The sequence below is a fragment of the Passer domesticus genome, chromosome 7 (genome assembly GCF_036417665.1).
Source record: "Passer domesticus isolate bPasDom1 chromosome 7, bPasDom1.hap1, whole genome shotgun sequence".
NCBI lineage: Eukaryota > Metazoa > Chordata > Aves > Passeriformes > Passeridae > Passer > Passer domesticus.
The window spans coordinates 52,921,281-52,945,351 of NC_087480.1; the positions used below are offsets into that span (position 1 = coordinate 52,921,281).

Sequence of the window (24,071 nt, forward strand, 5' to 3'; positions counted from 1 at the left end):
GTACCGCTCCCGGGGAAAGGAGGCTGGGGCGATCGGCTTTACCCCGTGAGCGCGGCTGGGGGCGGGCGGTGGTGCCGCTCCCGGGGAAAGGAGGCTGGGGCGATCGGCTTCGCCCCGTGAGGGCGGCTGGGGGCGGGCACGGGCACCGCTGCCCGGAGCGGCCGCGGGATGCTCCAGCCGCGGCCGGGCAGGACAAGCTCGGGGCCGGCGGAATATCGAGGTGCGGCTGTACACACCGCAGAGATCGGGCAGCCATGGTGACCGTCAGGGTAGGGCGACGTTACGCTTTTACGTAACTCTGACGTAACGTTCATTTATAAAATAAGAGTTTTTCTGTTTTTCACCAGAATAGGGGTAGCTCCACCGAAATGGAGCCTCAAAAAATTTCTCGACACTCGTGCCTGTTCCTCTCCACGGAAATCTTTAGTAAAAGGCGAAAGATTTATACGATCTGAAGAGAAACCAGAGTATGCCTTCCGCTCCGTCCCCGACGTGGCCGGTGTCAGTCCCACCCCGCACAAGTCACGGTGAGGCGCCGCTCGGCCCCGCGCCGCCCCCGGCCCCGCACGCCCGGCCCGGCCCGGCCCGGCGGGCACACCCCGGCCAGCCCTCACCGCGCGGGGCAGCGGCCCGGGGCCGGACAGCGGCGGGGCCCGGCACCGGCGGGGCCGCGGAGCACTCTGGGTATGCAAATCAGGCCGGGGCCGGGGCGGGGCTCGACCCCAGCCGGGCTGCGGCAGCCGCTCGCCGAGCGCCCAGCCCGCGGGAAGGCGGAACGGGGTGAGAATAAACAGTTTAACAATCAAAGAAAATAGTATGAAATTTAAAACTGTGAGGAAAATAAAATAGAGTCACTGAATGGTCTGGGTTGGATGGGACCTCAAAGAGCATCTCGTTCGCGTCCCTGTGCCCGAGTAGGCTCCCCTCCTGCTAGACCAGATCGCCCAAAGCCCTGCCCAACCTGGTCCTGAGCGCTTCCAGGGGTAGGGCAGCCACAGCTTCCCTGGGCAGCCTGTTCCAGTGCCTCGCTACCCTCACAGGAAAGAATTCCTTTCTAATAGTCAACCTAAATATCTCCTCTTTTAATTTTAAAGTGTTCTCTCTTGCCCTATTGCTACATGCCGTTGTAAAAAGTAATTTTCTCTTTTTTTTTTCCTTTTTTTTTTTTTTATAGGCCCCTTTTAAGTATTGGATGGTCTCAATAAGATCTCTCCAAAACCTTTTCTCTTCCAGGCTCAACCCTAGGCATGTCAGCCTGTCCTCACAGGAGATAGGCTCCAGCCCTCTGATCATCTTCATAGCCTCCTCTGGATCTGCTCCAACATATCCCTGTCTTTCCTCTTGGGGACCAGAGAGCTGGATTCAGCAGCAAAGGGCAGCATTGCCTCCTCTGACCCGCTGCCCAGGATGCAGCTGGCTTTGTGGGCTCCGACTGCTCACTCTTGGTTCATGTCCAGCTTTCCACCCATAAGAACCCCCACTTCTTTCTCATCAGACCTACTCTCAGTGAGTTTTCCACTCTGTGTTCTGCACTTGTGCCTGGCATCGTCCAGACCCAGAGGCAGCACAGGGCACTTGGGCTTGTCGAACTGCATGAGGTTCTTGTGGGGCCGGGTTTGTCCGGGTCCCCCTGGACGGCACCGTGCCCTTCAGGAGTGTCACCCACACCTTCAGGAGTGTCACCCACCCCACCCAGCTTGTCATCTGGCTGCGGGTGCTCCCACTCCCGCTGCCTGTGGCATTGATAAAGACTTTAAAAGCCCCGGCCAGTCCCAAGACACAGCCCTGAGGGACAGCACTTGTCACTCGTCTCCAGTCTCCACCTGGATGTAACGTCAGTACCCACGGCACCCTGGCCGCACCCGAATAATTCCTGTAATCCGTCTGTGAAGTCTGGACACAGACGGTGGCGGAGGATTCAGCTACCACTTTCGGTAGTTAATGCATCCATGTCCCATCACATACATCGCATTCCTTTTTCACTGCCCGTATACAGAGCAAGAACTCCTCAACAGATTTTTTTTTTTTTTGATCTATTTTTTAACCAGAGTAGGGGTAGCTCCACCGAAATGGAGCCTCAAAAAATTTCTCGACACTCGTGCCTGTTCCTCTCCACGGAAATCTTTAGTAAAAGGCGAAAGATTTATACGATCTGAAGAGAAACCAGAGTATGCCATGGCGGGCCGTCGCGCACAGCCCGTCCCTGGGCTGTCCCTCTCTGGGACACGGCGACTCGCGGCGCCCCGCCTGGCTCTCCCGCCGGCCCGCTCCGCTCCCGCGGCACTGGCACGGGTCCGGCCCGCGCTGGCCGCAGCAGCCCCGGGCAGCGGCGGCCCGAAACCGGACCGGGGCCGCTCCGCCGCCGCGCGGGGCACCCTGGGTAGCGGCATAAATCTGAATACTAATAGGGGATATGCTAATGAACCCCGCGCCGCGCACCGGGCATGCAAATGAACCAGAATACTAATGTGCGTATGCTAATGAGGCTGTCACGACCCGCAGCCCGAGGGCTGTTGCGCTCCTCGGGTTCGCCGGGCCCTGGGACCTGCCCGGAGACGTGCGCACGGCGAGCTGCCGGCCCTGCCCGGAGACGTGCGCACGGCGAGCTGCCGGCCCTGCCCGGAGGCGTGCGCGCGGTGACCCGGCGGACAGACCCCCGGCAATGCCTGCTCCCCGCGGGCCGCCGCCATTTTGCGCCGGCCGCCGCCGCCGCCACCGCGTCTCCAGGCAACGGTGCGCGCCTCGCTCTGGCGGCGCGGTGACGTCACCGCATCGCGAGAGCTCGTCCCGCCAAGCCGCCCCGCGAGCTTCCGCCCCGCCTCTTTCCGCCGGTGCCGCGCCATGGGTGAGTGAAGGAGCCCGGCGCTGCCGCCATCCGCCGCCATCCGCCCGCTGCGCCGCCGCATCCGCCCCGCTCCCCCACCGGGTGGCAAGCGGGGCCTACCGCCGGCCTGCGCCGTCCGCCATCGGGGGCGGCTGCGGTGGTGCCGAGCCGCTGGCGGGGGGAGGGTGAGCGGGCCCAACATGGCGGCTGGTGGATGAGGAGGGCGGGCGGCCTCTTCTCGCTGCGCCATAATTTCCTGCAGATCCCGGGCGCTGGGCTCGCTCCGGTGTCTGGCGCAGATGAGCAGGTGCGGGTGGGGGGGAGCAGCGTTCGGCGGGCCCGTCAGCAGGGGTGCGGGGTGCGTTGTGGAGCACGGCGCACGTCGGCAGCTCGGGGCCTTGCGGAGGCGGCGCGTTCTGCAGAGATGGTCCCCGCTGGGGACCCAGCAGGCTGAGTTGATTCGGGGTGTCTCTCGCAGGGGCTCAGCGGACAGGTGGGATGGGGGTCCGCCACATCCTTCCAGTAGCGTAGGATGGTTGCTGTAGTGTGCCTGTCCCATCGGCATCGGGCGCTTCCCAGAGAGCGCCCAGCACGCGAGGTACGTGGGGAGGCGGCTTCCCAGAGAGAGCGCGGAACAGGGGCTCTGCCTGCCTTGTACAGCTCTGCTGGAAGGGGTGTGCTCGGGGCAGGTCTGAGTGTCAATGATGAAGCTTCTCTGACTGCTGCATGAGGCTGAGTGCACTGTGCGGATACCAACCTTGGAGAGCTGAGGACTCAGACCCGCGCCCTGCTGCTGCGTGAGGCTGGGCCCGTGGCACCCTCTGACCACGCTGCTCTCCGTGCAGGTATCTCCCGGGACAACTGGCACAAGCGTCGCAAGACTGGGGGCAAGAGGAAGCCCTACCACAAGAAGAGGAAGTATGAGTTGGGGCGACCTCCCGCCAACACTAAGGTGAGTGATTGGGCACGGTTGGTCAGAATCATGTTTTCCAACTCGAGTTGCTGCTGCTGTGCTATTAGAGGTTTACATTCCTCCTGTTTGGTGTGGGGTTCAATATCTGACCATCCTTCTCTGAAGGGTGGTGCTTTCCCCCCTGCCGCTGGAAAGCAGCGATACATTTTTGCAGGCAATTGGAGTGATGAAGCTTTCACCTTAGGCAGATGCACAGACCGTTCTGGTCGTTCACTGCGTCTGCCGATGCCGGGGTCTGTCATAGTTACACTGACCACATTGCCTGGGAGGCGGGGCTGTGCCGGGCTCCTGGGGGGCCGGGCAGGGTCACAGTGCCAGCAGCAGCCCCGTGTTTGTGCCTGCAGATTGGCCCCCGCCGGATTCACACCGTGAGGGTTCGCGGGGGAAACAAGAAGTACCGAGCCCTTCGCCTGGACGTCGGCAACTTCTCCTGGGGCTCAGAGTGTGAGTATGTGGTGAGCCTGCTGCGTGCCAGGGACACCTGTGCTGGCCTGGGTACTGCTGCACAGTGGAAGGATGGAACTGTGGGCTTGGAGCGAGCATCCTGGGGCTGGCAGCTGAAGCAGCGTGCATGGTGATGATGATAACTTTGACCTTACGTGGCCTTAGGGGACTTGGATTTCCACTAAGTTCACAGTGATAGGAGTGTCATAGTTACACTGAGTGACATGCTGACATTAACTTTTTGTGGGGGAGGGGGACTAAAAAGGGGCTGAAATCCTATATATGAGTAGTTCTTCAGAAACACAAGTTTTGTTCATCAGTGGATAGGGTTACTGAAAGTTAAGTGATGTTGAGCAACAGAGAAAGGCTCTGAGGATGCTTGTGAGAAGGCCTGACCCTAGGACAGTGTCACATTAGCATGTGCAATTTCATTTTGGTGCTTTGCTAAGCAAAAGTAAGAAGCCCAGAAGCAGGAGGGGGATTCTGTCATATTTCCCCTGAGCAAGGTCGGTTTTCTTTGCTTTACAAGCTGACAACAGTATCTCTTGAGCCTGGGCTCAGTTAGTGTTGAGTGCTGAGTAGGATGGTGAAACAGCAGTAAGGAGGGTGGTGGGTTGGTGACCTGCATGGTGTGAGGGGACAGGACCTGCTTTCAGTTATCTCAGAGCATTGTCTGTGCAGTGAAAAGTGTCATTACAGTCAGTATTGCACATGTGAAGAGGCTGAGTGTACCTTGCAGCAGGGACAAGGTATGTGAGTGAAGGGAGAAAAGCCACCCGTGCAGGGTCTTTGTGTATATGGGGGGGCTGTTTTCAGGGCAGGTGACTGCTAAACAGTCAAATCTAGTAACCAAGGCTGCATGCTTCAGGGGGGTCTTGGAAGGGTGAAAACAGCAGCTTCCCTTCTCAATTACTCATAGATCCTCATCCTATAGAAATGGCTTATGAAATGTGTTTCAGGGCAGTCCCACTCAGTATGGCTTAATTCAGTAATTCTAGCAAGTGCATACAGCACTGAGCCCTGTGTGCAGTGCTAGCTGGCATCTGCTGATCTTGCTAGCCTGGAAAGTTATTTTCTAGGGTTGCTTAGATACTTTTGAGATGAGTTCCAGCAAGGCTACTGGTCCTGGTTTTTCATATAGGAGGGATTTCATTTCCAAATGTAGATTTCTGTCCTAACAACAGAAAATTTGATGGATGAAAAATAGATGCATCTTGTAGTTAAATTTAGTTCAGTGCCAGGCAGGCTGGAAGATACTGGGTGGGGTGTTGAGTGCAAAGTTATTTAAAAAGCTTGTGTGAGATGCTGTGAGCTGCACACTCTGATCCCTGTAGGTCTGACCTCATGCTCTTCTCTTGAAAGGCTGCACTCGCAAGACCAGAATTATTGATGTTGTGTACAACGCCTCCAACAACGAGCTGGTGCGGACCAAGACGCTGGTGAAGAACTGCATCGTGCTCATCGACAGCACCCCGTACCGGCAGTGGTACGAGGCGCACTACGCCCTGCCCCTGGGGCGCAAGAAGGGCGCCAAGCTGGTACGCCTGCCTCGTCCCCTTGGCCCCTGCACACAGCCTGCCCTGCCAGAGGCAGTTCCCGTCCTGACAGTGCCTGCCGGGACAGGGTGGGGTACCCAGCAGTGCTTATCCGAGCTGTGCCCCCATAGCTTCCCAGGATAAGTCTGGCTCTCTTAATGGAGTGCTCAGTAGGAGCTCTCGCAGAAGCTCTCACCCATTTGTGCACAAGGACCTGCCTGTCAAGATCTTTGTCTTCTAATGATGATACCTTTGTCCAGTTCTGCTACTGAAGGGAGAGCGATGACAATTTAGGATGCTGAGGAAGACTTTGTAGGCTGGGTTCTTGTGCTGGGCAGTGATTGCTCTGGTGAGAAGCTTGGGGATTGCTCATTGAACCTCAGCATGTTTTTAAGTGTCTTGAAACTACACTGAGCCATTAATCTAAGAATCAAACCCTGGACTGCTAGAAGGTATTTAAAACCCCACGTGTAGCATTCAGATAAATTCTTGCATTAAAAGCAAAGCAGTTCTTGTTTGGGTGCTGTGTAGTGCAGAAGCAGGGGGAGAGCTCGTCTGCCTGGACTTGCACCACACCCAAGTGCTTTCATTATTTCTGCAGAGGGAAAGAGTATTCACTGCTTTCTGTAGAAGTGATTCACCAGGGAAACCTTTGCAGTTTCATTGACTTGAGAACAGCCTTCCCGAGGGCAATGTGCTCAGTTGTCAGCAGTGACTCTGGTTAGCAGTGTTGCATTTCTTGGTCTCAAAAGTGAAATGCAGGACCTGGTTCTGTGAGATCAAAGTATTTGTACCTCAGCCAGGCATGACTTTGAAAACAGTACAGTGTTGAGAATACAAGGGCTTCCTTCATGGTAGTGGAAAACACCTGTGTTAGTGGAAGGTGGCCATTTGTTAAACTTTTTTTTTTTTTGCTTTTGGTCTTGGGTTTAGACTCCTGAAGAGGAGGAAATACTGAACAAGAAGCGTTCAAAGAAGATCCAGAAAAAATACGATGAGCGAAAGAAGAATGCCAAGATAGCAAGTATTCTTGAGGAGCAGTTCCAGCAAGGAAAGCTACTTGGTGAGTCCCTGGCAGCATTAATGTGACTGGTTATTTATCTTCTCCAGAGATACCCCACTTGGGGCAGGATGGGGAAGTCTGGCTAGCCAGGCTTCTGCAGTCGATTATTCCTGTTGGGGCTTTGAGAAAGAAAGGGGCTCAAGACTAGCAAAATGAGCAAGTGTGTGTCAGAAAAATGTGCCTCAGGCATCTGAGAGATTTGATGTTTCAAACTCTGGCAAACAGTTGAGTGTTCTGAAGTCTTCTGGTGATGAGACCTTTGTCCAGTTCTGCTACTGAACCCGAGCGATGACAGTTTGGAGATCTGAGGAGGACTTCATTAGGGACTGCAGCAGCGCAGCTTCCAGAGCACGGTGCCTCCACACTGGAGACTGGGTTACTGCAGAGGGGCTGCGTGCAGTGCCTGTTCTTTGCTGTGTGCCCTGGGGTGGGGAATTGCCAGACTGTAACTGGATGACTTCTCCTTGCAGCCTGCATTGCCTCCAGACCCGGACAGTGTGGCCGAGCTGATGGGTACGTGTTGGAAGGCAAGGAATTAGAGTTCTACTTGAGGAAGATCAAGGCCAGAAAAGGCAAATGAATAAAAACTATTGACCTAAGAGAACGAATAAACCACGAGTCTTCTACCGTAACAGGTTGTGTGCTCATTTGTGTGTGCAGTATGGAGAGGGCTTCTGTAGCTCCACCTGCCTTGTAAAATGTGAAGGAAGATGGAACTCCAGGAATCCCTGAGCCCTTTAATGTCTTCAGGCAAAACTTGACCCTGCATGTGCTCAAGTAAAACATCTTCCTGGGTTCTAAGTGGCTTGCAGGACCACGTGTGTGTGAAAAAGCTGTCAGATTTGGCAGAAGTGGGGAATACTGGGAACCTGTGAGCAGGAGGTAGGTGCAAATGTGCACCCCCATGAAAAGTTCTGGGTTCGTGGGAGCAAGTCTGGCTGAAAACTTGGCTATTACACCTTCAGCCTCTGCAGCTGGTAACTCGTGCCCCTGCCTTCACATTACCTGAGCTCCCATCCCCTGGTTCAGGCCAGCAGCCCCCTTCGGTGTTTCCTGCCTGGTTGTACATCTCCTTGCAGGATCCAGTATCTTTAACCAAACTAGGTGGCACTGCTCAGTGACCAGCTGGTCTTTTCCTGACCTCCTTGGTCTCATTCCAGTGCAAGATCAATTCCTTCTAGCAGAAGGGCCAGGCTCTCATCATGGTCTGTCCCTTTCGAAAGCTGGATACAAACTCCAGCTTTGTGCTCTGCCACTTGTGGGGGAATTGGAAAGCTGTGGTGAACAAAAGCTTTTCTGGGTGATACCTTTCCTAGAGGCTCCTCTCCTTAAATCTCTGAAAATAGTTGCTCTTCGTGCAGGTATTGGGGGAAGTCAGGAGCCCATCTGAGGGCTGGTCCTGTGCCATAGGGCAGGCCAGGCTAGCACACCTTGTGCCTGTCAGGTGAACACACTGCACACTTCATCCCATTTGTGTATTTTCACAAAAGCCTCAGTTATCCATTGGACCACTGGTGCATATCAGGCTTCCTGCAGCCCCAGCATCACAATTATTAGCTCTGGACTGAAGGGAGGTGGCCCATGATCATCTTGCCCCAAGGAGAGTTGTGGCAAGACCCAAGTCTCACGCTTCAAAAATGCAACTCTGTCCCCGCAAATAGTTTTGGGGGGAAGGGTTTAATTTTTTTTCCTGTGACGCAGGAGGTGCCCTGGGGAGTGTGGGTTCGTGCTGTGCTGCTGGCTGGGAGGTGAGCACGGGTCAGTGCCAGAGCTGAGCGTTGCAGAACGGTGCCAGTTCTGGTGCCCGTGGCAGCACAGTGCCACAGGTGTGCCCTGGCAGTCCCTCAGACTGGGTCAGTGCTCCTGGGCACTGAGAGCAGACTGAGCCCAGCTGCGTGCCCTGCAGTCCCAGAGTCCCTGGCAGTGGGACCGGGCTGGGTGGGATGTTTTCACAAGCACATTCCTTCTCCATAGTGATCCGGTGTAAACTCTCCCTGCTCTCCAGCAACGCCTGCTTTGCAGAGAGGTGGAGCGGAGGCGATAAGTGCCCTTGGCAGGGCTGTGTCACGGCTGCTTCCTCTGAGTGTGTTTCTTCTCTCCCGTCATCCTCCAGAGAGTGCAAACAGCATTCGGGGTGTTTCTGGGGAACTTTGTACAGGTGGAGATACTCGGGCTTTATGGAGCAAATGCCGGCTTGGTGTCACAGCAGGATTATAAACTTGTCTGTCCCCTGATGAACAGGAGTATGGCTCATCAATGTGTGCTATTGCAAAGTTACTACTCTGAGAAACAGCTGCCAAGGGCAACTGCCCGTGGGAAGGAAAGTGGCACCTGGAGGTGTGACATGGGAACAGCAGTGGCAGCTGGCCAGGGTGTGTGGCACTTCACTCCCAAAGTGGTGCAGGCTGTGGAATGCACAGCCCTATGGATGGTGCAGGGATTTACCTGCCTGGGAGTGGGCAAACCTGCTATGCACTGAGCCAGGGAGTGATGGGCAGGGGCTGGGGTTAAGCACAGCTTTAGCCTGGCTAGACTTCAGCACTGCAAAAGCTTAGGCTGAGGACCTTACCCACTTTTGAGAGGTGGAGGGTCTGAATTTAAAAAGAGTTGCTTTCATAGGATCAGCTGCAGCATAAGCCAAGTGAAGTCACTTGTTTTGTGTCCTGCTCCTTGCTGTTGAGTGGCTCTTTCAGCTCCACACAGCATTAACTTTGGGGTATTTTCACGGGACATGATCCAACCCAGGAAATGACCTTGTGGTTACTTCAATAGGTCCAGCAGTGACCTGGAAGGCGGTGAGGGAGAAGCAGGGCTGGCTTGTTGAAGGAATTTGGGAGCTTTAAAGGAAGGGGGAAAGTCCCCAGGACTTTTGCCCTTTGCAGGAAAGAGAACTTTTAAACTAATTTTCTTAGGGAAAACATGTCTGAGTGTGCCAGGGCTGTCACAGACCAACAACAGGGAACACTGGGTTTGTTCACCCCTGCCACCTGTCAGAGATTGAGATTTGGGCAGGGGCTGCAGGTACCAGAGCAAGGGCTGGATAAGACCCAGTGGGGTGATTTGGGTCGCTCCCTTTGCATCAGCTTTGGCATCTGAATTTAGGCTTCATGAGAAGGAGGGAAAGGACAGGATGTTACATCATTCCCAGCAGCCCTGGGAATGGGACCCCAGGGTACCTGAGCAGAGGGGGCACCCTTGGAAGGGCTGTGGGCATTTCTGGAGCACAGGTGAAAAATGCAGCTGTTGTTAGCCCTAGTCAAAATCTGCAGCCATGGGATGGGCTGCAGCCCCTGGAGACAGCTGCTAACCCTGCCTGTCCTGCCTTTGCTCTGTGGCAGCTTCTGGTCCCTCTGTCCCTGTGGGAATGTGGGGGTGGCATGAGCCAGGGTACTCTGTGGTACTTGGCAGAGAGTGATGGAGGGATATTAAAGGCTGGGATACTTTCCCAGGGCCTAGGAGGGAGCAGGGAAGGAACAAGTCCAGCTGGATATAAAACAGGGGCAAACATCCATGAGTGGCAACAGACATGAAGGGAAATCATCCCATCCTTGTCCCCAGGCCATGTGGGGCTGGGGCTGAGCAGGGCTGGGGCTGAGCAGTCCCACCAGGCTGCTGGAAGCCCCACAGCCCTGCAGGAAACACCACTTCCTTTGCCGGCCGGAGCACCACGTCCTGCCCTGCCCAGCTCCCTCCCTTCCTGCCTGGGCACCAGGCCCAGCACGGCTCCAGAGCAGACAGGGTGGCCAGCAAAGCTTCCAGCCTGGAGAATGTCCCCCTGGGCAGGAGGACAAAGATGTCCTCGCCCCCATCTGCAGAGAAGGGTTGGAGCACCATGGGTGAGACTGGCTGGGGGTGCCTGTATTGGGTAGTGATTTACAGCACCCCCAGCCTGTGCCCTGCTCCCAGGAGCCCCACAAATTCTTGCTTTGTTCAGGATCTGTGGCATTTACAGCAGGCTGACACCTTCCCCACCCCTGTTGTAAATCCTGATACAATGCAAAGGCTCTGCTGGCATCTAGCCAGTGCCCAGCTCTGCTCTGCCAGAGCGACAAAGACTCCAGGGATGCTGGGCAAGACCCTCACTGGGCCATCACCCAGGGCAGGGGAGGGTAGATGGGGTAGGAGTGAAGTCCACACTTCCCACATCCCACTTGTTGTCTCCCCACTACCCCAAAGCACAAAGGGATGGAGCCACACTGCCAGGAGTAAAATGATATATTTCTTACCGAGAGCTGGATCCTCCAGGACTGTCTGCAAGGGGCTGCCTCTGATGCCGCCCTGTTTGTGTGTGCACACACACACACCATGAAGCAGCACACGTGCATTGACTGTCTCAAGTCCCTGTGCCACTGTGGGGTGGGCAGCAGGCAGAGCCACCACAGGCTTCCCCTGACAGGCCCAGGGCACCCCGTCCAAATGCAGCACTCCCTGCAGACCACACAGGCAGGGCCAGCCCTGTTTCGTGTCTCCAGACCGTGTTCCCTGCAGGCTGGAGAGCAGCAGGTCTGTGCCAGGCACCATCTGGCTCCAGCAAGAGAGGAAGCTCTGGTCAGTGGGTCTGGCACTCACAGCATCATCACTTGATCCCCAAAACCAGCCCCCACCTTCCCTCCACGCCCTTCCTCAGGCACCACCAGCCTGTGGTAGGGTCCCCAGAGCCTGAAGCACCTTGCAGCCTTGCCCAGCTGCAGCACGTGGCAAGCGAGGGTTCACGCAGCAGCACAGGGGAAGGGATGGGTATTTGGGGGTGCAGTTTTGCAAACAGCCACAGCAGGACAGCTCATGCCTCTCCTGCTCTGGTGGCTTTCATGCTGCCCAGCCCCTGCCATCCTGCTGTGTGTCCAGGCACAGCCCAAGTCCTGGCATCAGTGCAGGTCAATGGTCTCATACTCCAGGTTGTCCGAGTCCTCCAGCTCGATACCAGGCACCAGGTTGTAATAGCTGGTGGTCTGACTCATGTAGATCTTCTCCCGGTCAGCAGAGTCCTTCAGGACCTCACTCACGCTCACAGTGTCCACCTCTGGCTCACTGCCCAGCTCCTCTGCCCTTGGTGCTGGGGTGCCCAGCTGCCCTCCGTGGGATGGCACCTGGGGAGTGCTGGGGGATCCCACCTGGATCTCCACCTCCTCGTAGAGGTCTCTGCCACTCTCCAGTGGATCCACGAAGGGCTGCAGCACGACCTGTTTCCCCAGCAGCACTTTCTTCTCAGTCTTGGAGGGAGCAGCGGGCAGCTCGTAGGGGATGTAGTGGTGGGGCTCTGCAGACACTGGCACGTTGCTCCTCTCTGCCATGGCCCGCTGGCTCTGGGACCTGCTCTGGAGGCTGTAGTTGGTCTTTTTCTTCTGCCGGCAGAAGCACCAAGTGACGCCGGTGAGGATGAGGAGAGGGGGCAGGCAGATGAAGAGGGCGGTGAGGCCGTGCGAGCGGCACAGCTCGTCCCGGGGGATGCTCTGCAGGCCCACGCCGTGGTAGTGCTCCGGTGTGTGGCAGATAACCTCAGCAGCCTGGCTGGACCAGCCCTCCAGGTTGGTTAGCAAAGCACAGCTGCAGTCCCAGCTGTTGTTGGAGAGCTGCAGCTGGAGCAGAGATGGCTTCAGGAGGCTGGCAGGGAGAAAGGTGAGGGCATTGAAGCCCAGGTAGACCTCCTGGACCTGGGAAGATGCCTTCAGGAAGGACCTGGGTAGCTCCTGAAGCTGGTTGCTGTCCAGATAAAGAACCCTCAAATTAGGGGCATTTTCTAGAAAGCTTCCAGGGAGACTTTCCAGCAGGTTGTGACTTAAGTGTAAGATTTCCAAGGCAGGAGGGGCTCCCTGTGCGTTGCTGATGGCCGTGATGCTGCAGTGGGAGAGGTAGAGCTCCCGCAGCCCCTGCACCCCCACCAGCGCTCCCCAGTCTAGCTGGGTGATGTTGGAGCTGGTGAAGTTGAGGCAGCAGCTCTCAGGGAGCGGAGCCTCCCGGAAAGCCTGGTAGTCCATGGGCTCCGAGCAGTTGCAGACGGGCGGCGCTGGGTCAAGGGCAAGGCCGGCAGCGAGCAGGAGGCAGCCCCAGAGGGACACGGTGCCCAGCCCGGCGCCTGCGGGGAGAGCGGAGGGGACGGTGACTGCCTGTGCCGCCTGCCCTCCCTGTGCCCCCTGCCCTCCCTGTGCCTCCAGCCTCCCGCTCCCTTTCTCCAGTGGGAAAAGTGACCCCCACTTCTCCCCCCACCACGAAAGGACCCGCTCGCCGCAGATCCTCCCGGTCCGTCCTGCAGTGCCGCCGTTCCCCCGCCAGCCCGGGGCTGCCTGTGCCGCCCGTCCCGCTGCTCCGGCCGGGTGCCCGCGGGCAGCCAGCGACCCCCGGAGCCGCGGCCGAGCCCGCCCTGCCCTGCCCGGCCTCACCTGCCGCCGCTCGCCCCATGCTCCGGGGCTGCTCCGCGTCCCGCCGCGCTCCCACCGGGCGCGGCCGCGGGCTCCGCCTCGCCGCGGGGCGGCCCCGCCGCATCCCGCCCCGGCCCCGCCGCATCCCGCCCCGGCCCCCGTCCGGCCCGGCCCATGGTCGCCCTTCGGCCCCCGTGCCCCGTCCCCTCGCAGGGGTCCCGCCCGCCATGACCCCTCCAGCCGCCCTGAGCAGCGGAGCCCCCAAAGAACGCTCGACCCGCACTCAATCACCCGGGGTGCCCCCGTGTTCTGCCCCCCCTCCGTAAGCCATTCCTTCATCAGCCTTCCCCTCTTCATCCTTCCCCTCTTCATCCTCCCCCTTCCCCTCTCCATTCCCCAGAAGGAATGTCCCTTCCCAGCCTCTCCCTCTCCACCCCTCTGCCCCGTCAGAAGCCCCGTGTCCCTCCAGTCCTGTCCGTACTCCATCAGCGGCCCCCCAAGCTCCTGCAGAAGGGCTGGGCTGGGCTCTGCTGAGTTTGTCACTCCTGGCATGGGGAGAGGGCTCTGCCCAGCTGGATGAAACTGCCAGCTCCGCTGGGGAAAGGATGCAGAGTGCACATTCCTGCCGGATGGGGATGAAAAGGGCCAGCGTTGCACTCCATCGCTGGACCCCTAATAATTCCCTCCATCCCACACAAGGCCCAGGCTGGTAAGGAGGAGCAGAGGCAGACATGAGCACTACATCCCTCAGAAAAGCAGTGCTGGAGAGGGGAGCTCTGTTTTCACACCCTGAAAGTGCATGTGTGCTCGCTACGGGGTGAATTGGGTAAACTGAGGCACATGGAGTGCACCAACAGCTCTTTGCGTGGGTACCAGTGGAGGTGGGTAAGGTGGGACCTGGGCTGTGCAGTACTCTGGTGCCTGGTGCCCCAGTTCCTGGGGTGCCCTGGCCCCTGCTGCTGCCCCAGCTCATCCAAGGGACCAGCCACCCTCCCCATCCTCCTCCTTGGCGGCTGCAGCCCCCTGCTCTGCAGAGCTGTGCTGAGGGATGGGAAAGCCCCACTCCTGAAGGGGCCAGGGCTGTCACCCCGGTCTTGGGCAGCTTGTCTGCACCCCGATGCTTGGCTGGTGTGGCTCTTGCAGCCCAGGGCTGCAGGGCACACAGCATGGCACACAGCAGTGCCCTGGGAAGGCAGCCCTGGTGCAGATGTGAGCTGGCAGCTGGGTTCAGCTCCCCTGCTCCTGGTGTTTTTGAGCATCTCTGAATGCCACGAGGGTGGGGGGACCAGGCCAGGGCTGAGCACCATGGAGAACAGAGATCCTCTCTGGGCTCCTGTGATATTTTACCACATGCACAAGGGGAAAAAAAGTTTCCTAATATCTAGATGGAATTTCCCTTGATGCAGCTTGCGTTGCGTGCCTTTCATGATTTTACTGTACACATCCCCAAAGCGCCTGACTCCCTTTCCCTATAACTCCACCTAACTAGCTGCAGGCAGTCAGGAGCCCACCCCAGAGCCTCCCCTTCCCCAAGCCCAGCAGGCTGCTGATCTTAAACCACAATTCCTCCTACTGCCCCGGATCGGTGATGGGAAAACCTGTGACTGAGATGGGACCCCACGGGGACCCCAGCTGCTGCCAGGCTCCATCCCTCTTGGAGAGGAGGTGCCTCAGCCCGGCAGGACGTGGGCTGTGGGGTCCAGGAACTGGCCCAGAGGCAGCGGGGAGCAGGGCAGGGATGGCAGCTCAGTGCTGGCAGGTCCCCGCTGTCCCCCCGTCCCGGGACAGCCCCTGTCTGTCACATCAGCCCCCACGGGTCCCCCGGGGCTCCCTGTGCTCCGGGGTGCCTCCACCCACGCTCTGCCTTCCGACGCTGACTCAGCTCCGGCTGCCCGCAGCTGGGGCCTCCGTCGGTCGGAAAACCTGTGATGGCACCGGCGCCCGGGGAGCCCCGGGCTGATGGAAACAGCAGCTTCCCTCGGGCACAGCGTCCCTGCCTGCTCCTGGGCCCTGTGTGCTGGTGGGTTTGTGTGTGCTTCCCCTGCAAAAGCTGGAAACACAAGAAAAAATCCAGTCAGCTCTGTGTCATTTCCTCTTTCTCTTCAGGCAGGTTTTCTCGGTTTTTCTGCCGAAAAAAATGTGGAGTTAATTTGTCCCCAGTTCCCTAGAAAGGGGATTTGCTGGGACGAATGGGGCTGTTTGCCAGAGATGCTCATACAAAACCCTCAGCACCTTCAGGAGCGCAGTGAGCATCGGCGGCATGCTGAGCAGCAGTGGGGGGAAACTGAGGCACAGAGCCCGGGATGGGCACAGAGTCACCCTGCACGTGGTGTGAGCAAGGGAAGGACAGCGGGGAGAGCGAGGGGCTCTTACAACACTGCTCAGACTCAGCTGTGGCGCTTGTGGCTTTGCAGGCACCTCTGCCAGCTCGTGGGGAGGGAGAGATGCCGAGCGCTCTTCCATGGCCCCTCTCGGGTGACAGGAGGCTGGCCAGGGCCATCAGGGAGCAGCAGGGCCGTGGGGCCTGGCCCGGCTGCACTGCACACCCTGCAGAGCCCGGCCGCAGGGCTGGGAACAGCACCGAGGGGCCAGGATGGCGGATCCCAGCATCCCTGCATCTTCCACCGCTCCCGTGTGCCCGGCGCCCCCGCTGCGAGCCCTTGGCTGGGCCCTGGCACGGAGTGCAAGCCCCGTGGGGAGCGTCTGCCTGCATCCAAGCTTGCCACAAGGGAGGGAGGGCAGGGCAGGGCCCACAGGGGCTTTGACAACTCCCCCTGGACCACAACCTTTCAGTGGGAAGGAGGCGTGAGCTGTTGGTGTGACACACGCTGGTAACACCTGTGGGGGGAAATACCCCGTGAGTGGGTGTTGTGTGTGTGTGTATCTACAGACGTGCATGTCATGGGAGACAGGGCAGGGAGCTCTGCGTGTTGTGGGGGCTCGGTGTGACCGCAGGAGAGCCCTGACTCAAGAGGAGGTTGTCCCTGTCCCTGTCCGTAGGAGGGGGATGCAGCCGCTGGGGGCACATCGCTGTGTGTGCAGGGGTGGGTCCCAGTGCAGTGCAGTGGCTTCACCGGCGGTGTCCCAGCTGGCGGCGGGACGCCAGCGCATTCCCGAAATCCCGAACCCCGCCCCGTGCCGCGGCCCCTTTAAGGGCGGGGCGGGGCCGCCCGGGGGCGGAGCCGCGCGGGTGACGTCATCGCGCCCCCTGATAAAGGCGGCGGGATTCCCGGGGCGGCAGCGGCGGCGCGCGCCGGCGGGGCCACGTGCGCGGGGCGCGGCGGAGCCCCGGTCCCGGAGCCTGCCCGGCCTCCCGCCCGCCATGGAGCCCGCCGGCCTCTTCCCCCCTTTCCCCACCGCCGCCGCCCTGCCCGCGCGGCCCGCGCCCGCCCCGGCGCCCCCGCCCCGCGCGGCCGAGACCACCCGCATCATCACCGACCCGGTGTCCGGCCGCTCCTACTGCAAGGGCCGCCTGCTGGGAAAGGTACCGGGAACGGGAGAAGGGGGCTGGGCCGTCGCGGAGGGCACGGGGTGAGCCGGTGCGGGAGAGGGGCGGGGGCCGCGCGGCGGCTCGACCCGCAGCCGGGCGGGCCGGGGCTGGTGCGGCCCCTCGGCTGCCGCCCCCGCCCTCCCCGCCCGGCCCGGCGGGCCCGCAGCAGCGCCGGGAGCCGTGAATCACCCGGGCTGGCTGCGTGCCTCGGCGGCTATCGGAGCCGCATCGGTTTCGGGGCGCCCCGCGGGGGTGCGTGGGCCGGTGGGTGCCCCGGTTCCCAGGGGTGCCGGCCCGCGCCGCTCCGCCGCACGCAACTTTTCCCCCCGCTGACGGCAGCCTGTGTAGGAGGAGGATGCCGGTTCCCAGCCCGGCCCGAGCGGGCTCGGCGGCTGAGTGTGCAGATTGGAGGGTGACATCACGGCAGGAAAAACCTGTCTCCATGGGGCTGCCTTTCGATGGCCTCCGGTCCCCGGGCTTCCTGCCCTGCGCAGGACTTTCCAGGTTGATCTACCATGTGGAAAGATGCAAAGTCCGGCCATAGTGGGAGGGAAAATGCCCTGGAGGTTTTACAAGAAATGGGTGAAGAAAATGCCTGCTTGAGAGCATCATAGTTCAGATCTTAGTGGGCGACGCAGCAGCAGGAGGGAGCGGTGACGCTCGGCGGGCTGTGCTGCCAGGGAAGGGAGGAGGAGGAGGAGGGGGAGGCTTGTGAGCAGGCAGGGGTAAGGAGCTGTCTCTCACCCATCCATAACCACCTCTTCCCTTGCAGGGCGGGTTCGCACGATGCTATGAAATGACAGATCTCTCCAGCAACAAAACCTATGCCGTGAAGGTCATTCCTCACAGCAGGGTGGCTAAACCTCACCAGCGGGAGAAGGTGGGTGCCCCGAGCCTGCTGGGGTGCTGGGCCAGCAGCTCACCTGTGCTCTCCTGACACTGCTGCTCTCTTTCAGATCACCAACGAGATCGAGCTACATCGGGACTTGCACCACAAGCACATTGTCAAGTTCTCCCACTACTTTGAGGACTCGGAGAGCATCTACATTTTCCTGGAGCACTGCAGTAGGAAGGTCAGTGCTGCTGTGGCCTCCTTGTCAAAGGATCTCCTGAACAGCCATAGCTGCTTGGAGCAGGCCTTACTGAGGTGTTTTGTTAGCAGTCCCCTCTCCTGAGCTGTCACACTCTCTGAGCTCACCGTAAGAGAGTGGTTTTGCCCAGCACTGGGCACTCCAGCAGCTGTCTGTCCTTCTCGGACTGCCTGCTCATGGTGTGGCCACCATAAATCCAGAGGTTCCCATGGCTCTGACGAGCAGCCTCAGCTTTGTGGGGAGTCTGCTGAGGTCATGGCTGTGAAAGAAGGATTATTTGTGAATGTGCAACTTCTGGAAGAACTGGCTTTGACCCTGCCTACCCTGTGCCTAGTCAGCAGGGCTGGCTGTTCTCCCTGCCTGCATCACAAGCTGTCTTCTCTCCCTTGGCAGTCCCTGGCCCACATCTGGAAGGCCCGCCATACTCTGCTGGAGCCCGAAGTGCGCTATTACCTCAAACAGATCATCTCAGGCTTGAAATACCTTCACCTCAAGGGCATCCTGCACAGAGACCTCAAGCTCGGTGAGTGCTGTGGCTGACACATGGTGTTGTGTGGGGAGCAGGCTGTCCCCAAGGGACTTGTGGTGACGCATCGCCTTTGACTTGCAGGCAACTTCTTCATCAATGAAAACATGGAGCTGAAAGTGGGGGACTTCGGGCTGGCTGCTTGCCAGGATGTCTCTGACCAGAAGAAAAAGTAAGTTTGAGGTTTTCCTTTTTTGGAGTCCTCCAGGGTTTCACTCTTCTTCCTGTGGCTTCCTAGGAGAGTGGAGGGGCAAGGGACCCTCATGATCTTTGGAGAGGAAGCCATAGGGCCCCTTCCTGGGGTGAGGGAGCAATTCCTGCTCCAGCTGCAGGCAAGGCGAGGGGGCTGGGGGCTTTGTGGCTCCTCCAGGAGTGAGGCTGCAGCCGTCGGGGAGAACAATGTGTTGACTATTGCTATTGTGCCTGCCCGGCTGCCGTGCCGGCTGCACGGGCTGGGACACAAAGGCTCTGTTCCTCCTCAGCTCTGGGACAGGCTCTTCCCAGCAGCTCCCCAAGAGCAGCTGCTGCTGATCTCCGTGAGCTGGAGAGGAGGGAGTCTGTGTGGCACTCCTTGTAGATGGAGGGGGGCCACAAAGAGCAGAATGGAGTGGGGAGGACATGGCTGTAAGCTAAATCCCAGGGCTAGGAGCAGGGGGAGGCTGTCTGGGGAGGATGAAGAGCATGCACTGATCTGGTGCTCTGCCCCACAGGACAATATGTGGGACCCCCAACTACCTGGCCCCAGAAGTGCTGCTGAGGCAGGGCCATGGGCCAGAGTCGGACGTGTGGTCTCTGGGCTGTGTCATGTAAGTCTGGGCTGCTGGGTGGGGAGGGGTCCAGGCACCCTGCCTGGGGTGGGGGCAGCTGCTCTGTGGAGCAGATGAGGAAGTTTTCTTGCACTGTGCCTTGTGGCTCTGCAGCGGTTGCTGGGGGGCAGGGGGAGGGGAGCGACTGGCTGGATCCAGCCTTACTCTGGAGCAGGTGCTGTCCTGGGATGCAGCGTGGGCACTGTGCAGGCAGGACCTGCACGGGGTGGGCGTGCTCGCCCCGCACTCAGCTCCGGTTCAAAGCAGGCTTGACCGCTCTGTGACCCTGATGAAGAGCGGGGAATCTCTGTGGCTGCCGCGCTGTTTGCTCAGGGAGCGATCGCTCTTTCGGCACATCCAGCCCCTCGCCCGGCCGCTGCCTGCGAGCTTCCTGCTCCGTTTTCCACCCTGGTGGCCACGAGGGTGGGAGCAGCGGGGGGCCTTCTCCTGCCAGCTCTTTGTCCTTCCTCCAGGCTCCTTGCCTGTTGCTCTAAACAGTTGCTAGGAGGAAGCATGGCCGGATGTGAGCGTGGCTGTCGGGGCTGGAAGTGCTGCTCTCAGCCAGGTGTGGCCAGCCAAATGCCAATAACTTCCTTGCTTTAAGTGCTGCTGAGTCACAAGCCTGGTGGGGATCTGACAGTGGCATGCATGTTCCCTCCCAGGTACACCCTGCTGTGTGGGAACCCTCCCTTTGAGACCTCTGACCTCAAGGAGACCTACAGGTGTATCAAGCAAGTGGAATACACCCTCCCTGTCTTCCTCTCCCTGCCTGCCAAGCACCTCATCACTGGCATCCTCAGACGCAACCCCCAGGACCGCCTCACCCTTGATGAGATTTTGGACCACGAGTTCTTCAAGGTGGGTGGGTGGGGGCCTGGGTCAAGAGACCCTTCTCCAGGTGGGATGAGATTATTTGGGCTGTGCAGGGTGCTGCCCTTGTCCTGTATGAAGGGTATGTCCTTCCTTCAAAAGAAGCAGCCGCTGTCCTGCCCAAATGCCAGCCAGAGGAACTGTGGGATCTGGTGTGCTTCTGCTGCCTTGTTGCTATAGCAAGGGGTTGTTTCCTGTGCTGATGCCAGTCGTGGTTCCGAGGCTTGACAGAAACACAAGCTGGCTGTCAGGAGGGATGTGAATGACTGTGGTCAGCCTGGGGCAGCTGCTCTGCCTGGAGCATGTGGCCTATGGAAACCAAACCTCTCCCCTGACCTCTCTGCAGGGCTACACGCCTGAGAAACTCCCTCCCAGCAGCTGCGTGATGGCTCCAGAGCCGAGTCCCCCAAATCCTGCAAAGACCTTGTTTGCTAAAGTCACCAAGACACTCTTTGGGAAGAAGAAACCCAAGGGTAAGTTTGTGCATTGCCAAGAAGCCTCTGGGTGACTCTTCCTTCAGGAAGAAGTGGATCCTGTTTTCTGGAGAGACCTCCTGATGGATCTCTCTGGACCCCCCCCCCCAGGCACAAGCTGGGTGTGCCCCTGCCCTTCTTGTGCTGGTGGCCTGGCATGGGCGTGTGCCTGGAGAGCGGATACTGTGCCACAACCCATGGGGCACTTCCTCCTGGAAGCCCTGTGTTGCATGAGAACTGGGAAGTGAAAGTGGGAGACAGCTGTCTGACACCCTCCATGGGCATGGGAATAGACAAGGGAGAGCTGAGCTACTGGGAGGGGTGGCCTGGATGTCCCCAGCCTCTACGCTCAGCAGTGTACTCATCTCTTGCTCTCTCCTCAGCCAAGAAGGGCTCTTCAGAGGACAGGGATGACATCTCCAAGCTGGTGACTGGGCTGATGAAGACCTCAATCTGTCGGCAGATGAGCTATAAAACCGTGGAAGGGAATGAGGTGAGAACATCTCCGAGGCCATGCACGCCCTTCTTTGGCAGGGCAGGCAGACCATGCTAAAGCCAGGTCTCTCCACAGGCCACCCCTGTGTCGTGCCGCAGTGCCAGCTCCAGCCCCGTGGAGACAGTGGTGGAGGAGACATCTCACAAGTCTGCGTCCCCCTCCATCCGGGGAACGATGGCCAGCAGCTGTGAAGGTGAGCAATACCTGTCCCAGCCACCCCAGCCTGCCCCAAGCTTCCTGTCATGCCTGGGCTGATAGCGGGGCCGGCTGACTCAGCCTGTCATCTTCTCCCCGAAGCCTTTGAAGATTGCGTCACTGCCTCTGCCATCATCGAGTCAGCTGTCCGGCTCCTGAGGACCTGCCTCTCCTCCATGCCTCCAGGTAAACTGGTTGGACTGCTCTGGGATAGGGGGCTGTGCATTCCTTTCCCCCTGGGATGAAGGCATGGCTGCTACTTGGGGTACAAATAGCACCCTAAAAGGTGCCAGAGCCTGCTGTAGGGCTGTTCCCCCTGGGGAGGTGAGATGGACAGGGGCTGGCTGGCTGCACTGCTCACCTCCTCTCTTCTCCAACAGCGGAGAAAAACCCAGCTTCCCTGGCCCGCCACGAGCACTTTGTCTGGGTGAGCAAGTGGGTGGATTATTCCAACAAGTATGGCTTTGGCTACCAGCTCTCCAACCGCAGCATTGGGGTCCTCTTCAACAATGGCACGCACATGACACTTTCCCCCAACCACAGGTGAGCGTGAGAATGGGGCTGATCTGTCTCTAGGGGAGCCCCTTGGGTGGGAAGGGGAGTCCATACCAGGGTGGACATCCCCAAAACTCTTGCTCTGCTCCCTCCAGGACTGTACATTACAACCCGACCAACAGCAAGCACCTGGTGTTCTCTGTGTCTGCCATCCCCGAGCAGCTGCAGGGACAGATGAGTGTCTTGCGCTACTTCGCGTCCTACATGGAGCAGCATCTCATGAAGGTGAGTGCTGGGGCCCAGGGCTGCACTCTGGGTCATGCTTTGACCACACCACTTGAGCTGGCTGGACTCCCTGCTTGCAGCTGTGGCCAGGTGGACACACAGGGTTGTGTCCTGGGAGTGGGGACTCCACTGAGGGGTACCCAGCTTTGGTGTCGTGTGTGCTGCTGGAAGTGCTCCCATGTGTGTGACCAGTGGCTTATGCGGACCTTTCTCTCAAAGGGAGGTGACTTGCCCAGCATAGATGACCTTGGGCAGCCAGCCCTGCTCCTCCTGCAGTGGGTGAAGACTGACCAAGCCTTGCTCATGCTGTTCAGCAGTGGCACCCTGCAGGTACGTATGGGCACAGTGGAAATGCCCAGACCCTTGTGAAAAGGAGGCCAGATGGGGGTCTTCTGCTCTGTGTTGGATCTTGTCTGCCACAGCCCAAATGGGAAATCCAGCTGTGAAAACAACTGTGGGTGCAGGATGCTGCTCCAGTGCCTGGAGCTGCTGGTTGCAGCTTCCCCAGCCCATGGAGAGGCATAGCAAATTCAGCTGGATGCTTCTGTCCTGTGCTAGGGCTGGCTCATTCCTGCCATGGGGCATGGGCAGGGATGCTCCCAGGCAGGTTGGGGAGGAGGAACGGGTTGAGGCAGGAAATGTGGCTCCATCCTGGCTCCCAACATGCTGTGGGAAGCATGGCTTAAACCAAGCCCAACCTGTCTCCTAGGTGAATTTCTACAACGACCACACCAAGGTGATCATTAGCAAGCCTGACCACTCCTGCCTTGTCACCTACATCAACCGGGAGCGCAACTCTTACACTTACAAGCTGTGCAGCATCCAGGAGCTGGGCTGCTCTCCTGAGCTCCACCACCGCCTCAGATACATCCTCAAGCTTCTCCAAGAATGGGCTGAGGCCTAGCCTGGGACCTTGGGGGACCCTGTCTGGACTTGGAGGTCTCCCCCTGCCCTCCCATGGGATGGGAGGGATGATGTGGTGCTGGCTGTCCCCCTGGACATGTATATCCTGGTGCTCAGCTGGACTCTGGACTAAGACATGTGGATGTGGTTACAGCAGCAGGTCTGGATATCCTTGCTGCTCCCTGGCTCTGGGCAATCGCTATCTTCCCACTGGCAGCTCCTGCTCTGGTGGTGCTGGTCTTGATGGAATGGACTGGGGTGTTACAGGAGGTGGTGGTGGGTGAGTGTCCTGCAGCCAGGTCTGGGGCTGGCTGGGCCTTGTTTGGGGCTGGCAACTACTTGTGGTGGAGGCTCAGGCTCCCCTGCCCCAGCTGATGCATCAGTTGCACAGAACCTCTGCATGGCCTGGAGGTGGCTGCCACAGCCATGATCTCAAACTTTGGGTGCTGTGGGATTGGAAAACCCTTCCCAGGAGTGGGCAGGGGTGAAGGGTGCTGCCTGCCCTGCCAGGGGCTCTGTGGGCTGGTGTGTGCCACTCCACAATTGTTACACTAAGGAGGGAGCTGTGCTGGGCCTGACTGTGCCTGGTCTCTTCCCAAATTGTGAATTGTCTGGTACAACCTGAGGTTTGATAAAGGGTGGGGGATGGGATCTGAGGACTTGCCTGGAGAAGCCCTCATTTTGTTGGGACCCAGGGTTGTTTCTTATTTCAAGGCAGTCTCTGCCACGTGGGACTATTTATGTATCTTATTTATATGGAATTATTTATTTTCCTGTTGGTCTGTCCATGTGCAGTTCCCCTCTCCTAGACTCACCTCAATAAAAACTTATTTGTGTAAGGGCAAACTATGTCCTCCGTGTTTGAAGCTGGAGTCACAAAAGGGCTTCAGCATCATTCTTGCTCCAGAGCTGCTTCTGCCTGTCAGGGATGACCCTTCTTGGCACTGACTGCTGCTGGGGGATAAGGTCAGGGAGGCAGGATGGCTGTGAGGAGCCCATGTGGTACCTCCACTGCTTTCATGGGGCTGGCACAAAGGGCAGAGTTAGCTCTTGCTTATCCTGGTGGAGCCTTGGAGCTGCCTCAACTTCTCCTTGCTGCTGCCAAATGCATTCCCAGTCCTTTCTGCACTTGGACCCAACCCAGCTGCTCTCCTGACTGCTGAGCTGCAGAAGGCAGGAGCTCTGACCCAGGTGGTGGAGGGGTTGCCTGGGCCTTTGCACTGACATCGTGTGTGATGGGGTATGA

At 58.8% G+C, this 24,071-nt stretch overlaps 3 protein-coding genes and 6 non-coding genes across 9 annotated transcripts; 6 read left to right on the plus strand and 3 right to left on the minus strand.

Moving 5' to 3' along the window:
- Positions 1 to 356: 356 nt before the first annotated feature.
- On the minus strand, positions 357 to 471 carry LOC135305546 (U5 spliceosomal RNA). Its single transcript, XR_010366665.1, has one exon. It is a non-coding gene; the product is annotated as a U5 spliceosomal RNA (small nuclear RNA).
- A 1,586-nt stretch (positions 472 to 2,057) lies between these two features.
- LOC135305549 (U5 spliceosomal RNA) lies at positions 2,058 to 2,172 on the minus strand. Its single transcript, XR_010366668.1, has one exon. It is a non-coding gene; the product is annotated as a U5 spliceosomal RNA (small nuclear RNA).
- A 531-nt stretch (positions 2,173 to 2,703) lies between these two features.
- RPS8 (ribosomal protein S8) lies at positions 2,704 to 7,471 on the plus strand. Its single transcript, XM_064428694.1, has 6 exons — positions 2,704 to 2,845; positions 3,670 to 3,776; positions 4,142 to 4,241; positions 5,604 to 5,779; positions 6,710 to 6,839; positions 7,310 to 7,471. The coding sequence occupies exons 1-6, from the start codon at positions 2,842 to 2,844 to the stop codon at positions 7,417 to 7,419; spliced, it is 627 nt and encodes a 208-aa protein (XP_064284764.1). The 5' UTR covers positions 2,704 to 2,841; the 3' UTR covers positions 7,420 to 7,471.
- Positions 3,517 to 3,601, plus strand: LOC135305531 (small nucleolar RNA SNORD55/SNORD39). Its single transcript, XR_010366650.1, has one exon. It is a non-coding gene; the product is annotated as a small nucleolar RNA SNORD55/SNORD39 (small nucleolar RNA).
- Positions 6,011 to 6,083, plus strand: LOC135305532 (small nucleolar RNA SNORD38). The gene has a single exon (XR_010366651.1). It is a non-coding gene; the product is annotated as a small nucleolar RNA SNORD38 (small nucleolar RNA).
- LOC135305533 (small nucleolar RNA SNORD38) lies at positions 7,081 to 7,152 on the plus strand. The gene has a single exon (XR_010366652.1). It is a non-coding gene; the product is annotated as a small nucleolar RNA SNORD38 (small nucleolar RNA).
- Positions 7,472 to 7,944: 473 nt separating the features above from the next.
- LOC135305542 (small nucleolar RNA SNORA35) lies at positions 7,945 to 8,074 on the plus strand. The gene has a single exon (XR_010366661.1). It is a non-coding gene; the product is annotated as a small nucleolar RNA SNORA35 (small nucleolar RNA).
- Positions 8,075 to 11,036: 2,962 nt separating this feature from the next.
- Positions 11,037 to 13,566, minus strand: LOC135305224 (uncharacterized). Its single transcript, XM_064428693.1, has 2 exons — positions 13,217 to 13,566; positions 11,037 to 12,912 (listed from the first exon to the last, which is right to left on the minus strand). The coding sequence occupies exons 1-2, from the start codon at positions 13,422 to 13,424 to the stop codon at positions 11,705 to 11,707; spliced, it is 1,416 nt and encodes a 471-aa protein (XP_064284763.1). The 5' UTR covers positions 13,425 to 13,566; the 3' UTR covers positions 11,037 to 11,704.
- A 2,621-nt stretch (positions 13,567 to 16,187) lies between these two features.
- On the plus strand, positions 16,188 to 23,671 carry PLK3 (polo like kinase 3). Its single transcript, XM_064428692.1, has 15 exons — positions 16,188 to 16,679; positions 17,458 to 17,565; positions 17,642 to 17,758; positions 18,170 to 18,299; positions 18,387 to 18,474; positions 19,013 to 19,108; positions 19,771 to 19,966; positions 20,325 to 20,451; positions 20,835 to 20,944; positions 21,023 to 21,140; positions 21,245 to 21,328; positions 21,523 to 21,685; positions 21,793 to 21,922; positions 22,142 to 22,252; positions 22,632 to 23,671. The coding sequence occupies exons 1-15, from the start codon at positions 16,203 to 16,205 to the stop codon at positions 22,824 to 22,826; spliced, it is 2,250 nt and encodes a 749-aa protein (XP_064284762.1). The 5' UTR covers positions 16,188 to 16,202; the 3' UTR covers positions 22,827 to 23,671.
- Positions 23,672 to 24,071: the final 400 nt, after the last annotated feature.